This window comes from Panulirus ornatus, chromosome 29 (genome assembly GCF_036320965.1).
Source record: "Panulirus ornatus isolate Po-2019 chromosome 29, ASM3632096v1, whole genome shotgun sequence".
Classification (NCBI taxonomy): Eukaryota; Metazoa; Arthropoda; class Malacostraca; order Decapoda; family Palinuridae; genus Panulirus; species Panulirus ornatus.
The window spans coordinates 19881367-19889885 of NC_092252.1; the positions used below are offsets into that span (position 1 = coordinate 19881367).

At 43.7% G+C, this 8519-nt stretch overlaps 1 protein-coding gene across 1 annotated transcript in view; it reads left to right on the plus strand.

The window, feature by feature from the left end:
• The window catches only part of LOC139757973 (uncharacterized), a 56184-nt gene extending 48734 nt beyond the window's left edge, over window positions 1-7450 (plus strand). Inside the window, exon 7 of the mRNA XM_071678910.1 lies at window positions 4672-7450. Coding sequence (XP_071535011.1) covers window positions 4672-4956 — 285 coding nt within the window. The 3' untranslated portion in view covers window positions 4957-7450. The remainder of the gene's footprint in view (window positions 1-4671) is intronic.
• Window positions 7451-8519: the final 1069 nt, after the last annotated feature.

Below are 8519 nucleotides of genomic sequence, written 5' to 3' on the forward strand. Positions count from 1 at the left end.
GCCCCTATCATCCAAGGGTGCCCCTATCATCCCAGGGTGCCCTTGTCATCCCAGGGTGCCCCTGTCATCCCAGGGTGCCCCTATCATCCCAGGGTGCTCCTATCATCCCAGGGTGCCCCTGTCATCCCAGGCTGCCCCTGTCATCCCAGGGTGCCCCTGTCATCCCAGGGTGCCCCTGTCATCCCAGGGTGCCCCTATCATCCCAGGGTGCCCCTGTCCTGCCAGGGTGCCCCTGTCATCCCAGGGTGCCCCTGTCATGCCAGGGTGCCCCTGTCATCCCAGGGTGCCCCTATCATCCCAGGGTGCCCCTGTCATCACAGGGTGCCCCTGTCATCCCAGGGTGCCCCTATCATCCCAGGGTGCCCCTGTCATCCCAGGGTGCCCCTGTCATCCCAAGGTGCCCCTGTCATCACAGGGTGCCCCTGTCATCCCAGGGTGCCCCTGTCATGCCAGGGTGCCCCTGTCATCCCAGGGTGCCCCTATCATCCCAGGGTGCTCCTATCATCCCAGGGTGCCCCTGTCATCCCAGGGTGCCCCTGTCATCACAGGGTGCCCCTGTCATCCCAGGGTGCCCCTATCATCCCAGGGTGCCCCTATCATCCCAGGGTGCTCCCATCATCCCAGGGTGCTCCTATCATCCCAGGGTGCCCCTATCATCCCAGGGTGCCCCTGTCATCACAGGGTGCCCCTGTCATCCCAGGGTGCCCCTATCATCCCAGGGTGCCCCTATCATCCCAGGGTGCCCCTGTCATCCCAGGGTGCCCCTGTCATCCCTGGGTGCCCCTGTCACGTCAGTTTGGTCACTTGTATAACCAGTGTAACATTGACAGCTTCTTCATGAACCGACACACTGTGTGGCACGTGACGAAATCCAGATACACACGTCTGAAAACATATAAACACTAAGTTTATATATTCATGATCATATGGTACATGTTTACACAGTATATACACTAAGTTTATATATTCATGATCATATGGTACATGTTTATACAGTATATACACTAAGTTTATATATATTCATGATCATATGGTACATGTTTACACAGTATATACACTAGGTTTATATATCTATGATCATATGGTACATGTTTACACAGTATATACACTAAGTTTATATATTCATGATCATATCGTACATGTATACACAGTATATACACTAAGTTTATATATTCATGATCATATGGTACATGTTTACACAGTATATACACTAAGTTTATATATTCATGATTATATGGTACATGTTTACACAGTAGATGTAGCATTTATGGACCTGGAGAAGGCATATGATAGAACTGATAGAGATGCTCTGTGGAAGGTATTAAGAATATATGGTGTGGGAGAAATGTTGTTAGAAGCATTGAAAAGTATTTATCAAGGATGTAAGGCATGTGTACGAGTAGGAAGAGAGGAAAGTGATTGGTTCTCAGTGAATGTTGGATTGCGGCAGGGGTGCATGATGTCTCCATGGGTGTTTAATTTGTTTATGGATGGGGTTGTTAGGGAGGTGAGTGCAAGAGTTTTGGAGATATGGGCAGTCTGCTGTGGACTAGGGGGCTTGGGAAGTGAGTCAGTTGTTGTTCGCTGATGATACAACGCTGGTGGCTGATTCGGGTGAGAAACTGCAGAAGCTGGTAACTGAGTTTGGTAAAGTGTGTGAAAGAAGAAAGTTAAGAGTAAATGTGAATAAGAGCAAGGTTATTAGGTACAGTAGGGATGAGGGACAAGTCAATTGGTAGGTAAGTTTGAATGGAGAAAAACTGGAGGAAGTGAAATGTTTCAGATATCTAGGAGTGGATTTAGCAGCGGATGGAACCATGGAATCGGAAGTGTGGCACAGGGTGGGGGAGGGGGCGAAAGTTCTGGGAACGTTGAAAAATGTGTGGAAGGCGAGAACATTATCTCGGAAAGCAAAAATGGGTATGTTTGAAGGAATATTGGTTTCAATAATGTTATATGATTGCGAAGCGTGGGCTATAGATAGAGTTGTGCAGAGGAAGGTGTATGTGTTGGAAATGAGATGTTTGAGGACAATATGTGGTGTGAGGTGGTTTGATCGAGTAAGTAATGAAAGGGTAAGAGAGATGTGTGGTAATATAAAGAGTGTGGTTGAGAGAGCAGAAGAGGGTGTTTTGAAATGGTTTGGTCACATGGAGAGAATGAGGAAAGATTGACAAAGAGGATATAGTTGTAAGAGGTGGAGGGAACGAGAAGTGGGAGACCAAATTGGAGGTGGAATGATGGAGTGAAAAAGATTTTGAGTGATCGGGGCCTGAACATGCAGGAGGGTGAAAGGCTTGCAAGGAATAGAGTGAAATTGGAACGATATGGTATACCGGGGTCGACGTGCTGTCAATGAATTGAACCAAGGAATGTGAAGCGTCTGGGGTAAACCATGGAAAGTTCTTTGGGGCCTGGATGTGGAAAGGGAGCTGTGGTTTCGGAGCATTATTACATGACAGCTAGAGACGGAGTGTGAACGAATTGGGCCTTTTGTTGTCTTTTCCTAGCGCTACCTCGCACACATGAGGGGGAAGAGGTTATTTCATGTGTGACGGGGTGGCGATCATAGTTTTCAACGTGGTCAAACAAGGCATTTGATTCTTGTCCCGTTCTCATACTATATTCATGTTGCTTAAGTCTAACGGAAAGATCCTTACCAGTGTATTGTCTGGAGTAATGCCATCTTTTCAGTGGCTACCTTCCCATGTATGCCATCCTCCTACGTGGCTACCTTTCCATGTATACCATCTTCCTCTTTGATTACCTTCCCATGTACACTATCCTCCTCAGTGGCTAACTTCCCATGTACACCATCATCCCCTTTGATTACCTTCCCAAGTACACCATCCTCCCTAGTGGCTACCTTCTCATGTACACCATCCTCCCCAGTGGCTACCTTCCCATGTACACCATCCTCCTCAGTGGCTACCTTCCCATGTACACCATCCTCCCCAGTGGCTACCTTCCCATGTACACCATCCTGCCCAGTGGCTAACTTCCCATGTACACCATCCTGCCCAGTGGCTACCTTCCCATGTACACCATCCTGCCCAGTGGCTACCTTCCCATGTACACCATCATCCCCTTTGATTACCTTCCCAAGTACACCATCCTCCCTAGTGGCTACCTTCTCATGTACACCATCCTCCCCAGTGGCTACCTTCCCATGTACATCATCATCCCCAGTGGCTACCTTTCCATGTATACTAGCCTCACCAGTGGCTACCTCCCCATGTACACCATCCTGCCCAGTGGCTACCTCCCCATGTACACCATCCTCCCCAGTGGCTACCTTCCCATGTACACCATCCTGCCCAGTAGCTATCTTCTCATATACACCATCCTGCCCAGTGGCTACCTTCCCATGTACACCATCCTGCCCAGTGGCTACCTCCCCATGTACACCATCCTGCCCAGTGGCTACCTCCCCATGTACACCATCCTGCCCAGTGGCTACCTCCCCATGTACACCATCCTCCCCAGTGGCTACCTTCCCATGTACACCATCCTGCCCAGTAGCTACCTTCTCATATACACCATCCTGCCCAGTGGCTACCTTCCCATGTACACCATCCTGCCCAGTGGCTACCTCCCCATGTACACCATCCTGCCAAGTGGCTACCTCCCCATTTATACTAGCCTCCCCAGTGGCTACCTTCCCATGTACACCATCCTGCCCAGTGGCTACCTTCCCATGTACACCATCCTGCCCAGTGGCTACCTCCCCATGTACACCATCCTGCCCAGTAGCTACCTCCCCATGTACACCATCCTGCCCAGTGGCTACCTCCCCATGTACACCATCCTGCCCAGTGGCTACCTCCCCATGTACACCATCCTGCCCAGTGGCTACCTCCCCATGTACACCATCCTGCCCAGTGGCTACCTCCCCATGTACACCATCCTCCCCAGTGGCTACCTTCCCATGTACACCATCCTGCCCAGTGGCTACCTCCCCATGTACACCATCCTGCCCAGTGGCTACCTTCCCATGTACACCATCCTGCCCAGTAGCTACCTTCCCATGTACACCATCCTCCCCAGTGGCTACCTTCCCATGTACACCATCCTGCCCAGTGGCTACCTCCCCATGTACACCATCCTGCCCAGTGGCTACCTTCCCATGTACACCATCCTGCCCAGTAGCTACCTTCCCATGTACACCATCCTGCCCAGTGGCTACCTCCCCATGTGCACCATCCTGCCCAGTGGCTACCTCCCCATGTGCACCATCCTGCCCAGTGGCTACCTTCCCATGTACACCATCCTGCCCAGTGGCTACCTCCCCATGTACACCATCCTGCCCAGTGGCTACCTTCCCATGTACACCATCCTGCCCAGTGGCTACCTTCCCATGTACACCATCCTGTCCAGTGGCTACCTTCCCATGTACACCATCCTGCCCAGTGGCTACCTCCCCATGTACACCATCCTGCCCAGTGGCTACCTCCCTATTTATACTAGCCTCCCCAGTGGCTACCTTCCCATGTACACCATCCTGCCCAGTGGCTACCTCCCCATGTACACCATCCTGCCCAGTGGCTACCTCCCCATGTACACCATCCTGCCCAGTGGCTACCTCCCCATATACACCATCCTGCCCAGTGGCTACCTCCCCATATACACCATCCTGTCCTGTAAGCCAGCTGACCTGTTCATCGCCTGCAGGTTGTTGTGTTACGTACACAGCTGCTGTACGGGGGTCAGGATCAGCGCGAATATATCAACCTAGCTCACTGGGCTGGCTACACTGTCCTGAGCTGGCGGGGCGACTATCTCCTCCTGGGCAAGCGTCCTGGGACACGGGGTTTACGTACCATGGCCAGACGTCCAGGGACTCATGGGCAACACGCAGTCCCCCAGGACACATCATCAAAGCGTCTTGTTAACCAACCTTCCCAGGACACATCATCTTCATCAGGTCGTCCTGACCAAACATCCCAGGGCACATGATCATCACCTCATCATATATACGCATGCAGGAGGGTGAAAGGCGTGCACGGAATAGGGTGGATTGGAAAGATGGGGCATGCTGGGGGTCAACGTGCCGCCAATGGACTGAACCAAGGCATGTGAAGCGTCCGTGGTAAGCCATGCAACGTTTTGTGGGCCCTGGATGTGGAAAGGGAGCTGTGGTTTCGGTGCATTATTACATGACAGCTAGAGACTGAGTGTGAACGAATGTGGCCTTTGTTGTCTTTTCCTAGCGCTACCTAACTGAGGCAGGGGATAGCGATATTGTTTCCTGTGGGATGGAGTGCCGAGAGAAATGGATGAATGGAAACAAGTATGAATATGTAAATGTGTTTATAGGTATATGTCTTTGTGTATATATATATATATATATATATATATATATATATATATATATATATATATATATATATATATATATATATATATATATATATATATATATATATTTCTTTCATACTATTCGCCATTTCCCGCGTTAACGAGGTAGCGTTAAGAACAGAGGGCTGGGCCTTTGAGGGAATATCCTCACCTGGCCCCCTTCTCTGTTCCTTCTTTTGGAAAAAAAAAAGAAAAAAAGATCACAACAGTGTTAGCCTTATCTGCTTTAGTAATATGTATATCCTTGTCTTTTTTTAAGGTGTTAATAGCTCTTATGAATCTTTTAGGACAATTAGATTCCACTGGTTTTGACAAACTGGCATACACTAAACCCTTACATATATTGATATCATCATTACTGTTGTGATTTTAGACAAAAGTAACTATTTATCTAAATGAATGATCTTTTAAATGATGACACAACATATTCTAAAATTAGTAAAAATTCCCTTAGAAGCAGTTAATTCTCATTTCAATAAAGAAATGAAGTTGTTGTTGAAAGGTAATAGTTCTCTTATCAAAAGTTTGTCATCTCTGTCCCCTTCATTGCCATATATGTATGAGCTTATCAAAACACATAAACAGAATTTTCCAGCAAGACCTATTCAGTAGGCTCCATCACATGTAAATTGTCAAAATGGTTAGTTTCCTTATCGAGCCCTTTAGTGGGTAAGGTATCAAATTCTAATATCATGAACAATGTAGATTTAGTCAACAAGCCAAACAATATCAATGTTAATTCTGATTTCAAACTAGTTAGCTTTGATGTTTCCTCACTTTTCACTAAAGTTCCAGTTGATGACCTTTTAGAATATTTATTTGATGTCTTGGATGATATTCATTTACCTGTTTCAAAGTCTAATTTCATTGAACTGATAAAATTGTGTATAAAAGACCGTGTATTTCAATTTAATGGAGATTATTATTCTCAAAAATTTGGTATGGCAATGGGTAGCCCTCTTTCCCCTGTACTAAGTAATCTTTATATGGAATTTTTTGAAACAAAATTACTAAAGGATATCTTACCTTCTAATGCAATTTGGTTTAGGTATGTAGATGACGTTCTTTGTGTTTGGCCAACAAATGAAAATTTACAAATATTTCTCCCCTTACTTAACAATTTAGTACCTTCCATCAAATTTACTGTAGAAAATGAAAATGATGGTATGTTACCATTTTTAGATTGCATGATCCATAGACAAGGAAACAAGTTTAAGTTTAGCATATACAGAAAACCCACCAATGTATGCTCATATATCCATTATTACTCATCTCAACATGACAGAGTTAAATTATCATCATTTTAATTAATGTTCCTTAGGGCTTTACGTATTTGCAGTCCAGAGTTTATTGATGATGAGTTTGAGAAGATATATTCTCTTGGATGTAAGTTAAAGTACCCTAGATCTTTCATTGATAAATCCCTTAAGTTAGCTAAGAAATCATTTTATAGAGTTGAGCCCAAACCTCCCATTGACACCAAGTATCTTTTAGTTCTCCCTTTTAATAGTAATTTCACTTTACTTCTCATGTTGCTTAAATCCTTTAATGTAAATGTTGCCTTTAGCAACAATAATACTATAAAGAATATATTAATCAGGAATTCACCAGAAAATTCTCTTGGATGCATCTATAAAGTGCCTTGTGGAAACTGTGATAAATTTTATGTTGGTCAGACTGGTAAGGATCTTTCTGTTAGACGTAAGCAACATAAATATAGTATAAGAACGGGACTAGAATCAAATGCCTTGTTTAATCACGTTAAAACTATGATCATTGTATTGACTGGAGTAACGCCATCTCAGTTATTAACTCTAACACTATTACCAAGAGAAATATCATTGAATCTTCTATTATTGAATACACAAAGATTATAATCTTAATATTAGTGATGGTATATACAAATTAGATAACTTTATTGTTGATAAAATTTGTAAAACAAGTTTATGAACGCCGTTGTATGTTTTGGACAATCACATGTTTACCAAATGGCGTCCTAGCTTCATCTCTTCGATGTATATCAACTGACTGTTATATTTCTCTTTTGTGTCTCCCTGATGATGTGATTATTACACGAAAGTGCACCTGGGAACTTCTCGTGTTTCATTTTCCCCGTGGACTCCCTCCCCTTTTAGTCGCCTTTTATATATGTATATATATATATATATATATATATATATATATATATATATATATATATATATATATATATATATATATACCTTTCTTTCATACTATTCGCCATTTCCCACGTTAGCGAGGTAGCGTTAAGAACAAAGGACTGGGCCTTTGTGGGAACATCCTCACCTGGCCCCCTTCTCTGTTCCTTCTTTTGGAAAATTAGAAAAAAAAAAAGATAAAAAATCCTGTTATACCAGATGGAAATATTACTAAGTGCAGGTCTACTAGAAAAGACGTAAACCCTAATTACAACAATTAAACGAGAACAATGAATATACATTCACAAGAAATTCCTATATACAGCACTAAAATGTCTTACTTTCCTAGCACATTTAATGCATATTGTTGAATCCCGGAAGCTATAAATATATGAGTTTTAATCTTCCAAAAATGTTTTCAACTACATTACCATGAAGTTTACTCATTTTTTCAGCTTTTGACTGCATAGATGAATTCCTCCAACTTCTCCTAGATCTGCCTTACTCTGCAAAATAAACATTATTCAGCTCATTTTCCTACACTTTACAATTCAGAACACCAAAAAAAAAGAATGTATCTAGACTCAAGAGGTTAAGTATATAATCAAGAAATGTAGACTCCTTATTGTACTTAACTAAGCATTAGAATTTCTATATTTTTGCTTTAGGACTTAAAATTTGCAATGAATACTTTATTCATCCTTGCAATGAACTTTCTGAATCTTTCTTTGAGGAAAATGAGCTTTGAAATGGGTTGAACTAGGTAAAAAATAGGAAAAAAAGCTGTGTTTGAAGTAATGTGGAATTCGACAGATCGAGTTAAAATGTCTGAGTCTGTAAATGCAAACTGTATCACTGCTCAAAACTTGTATTGAATTCTGAATACCAATCTAACTAATTTAATATAATAAAGTAGGCAGTTGCCTAATGAATCTAATGGCTGATAGGATAATTTCCTATAACTGAGTGAGTAGATAATGCATCAAAACCAGAGCACCCTGT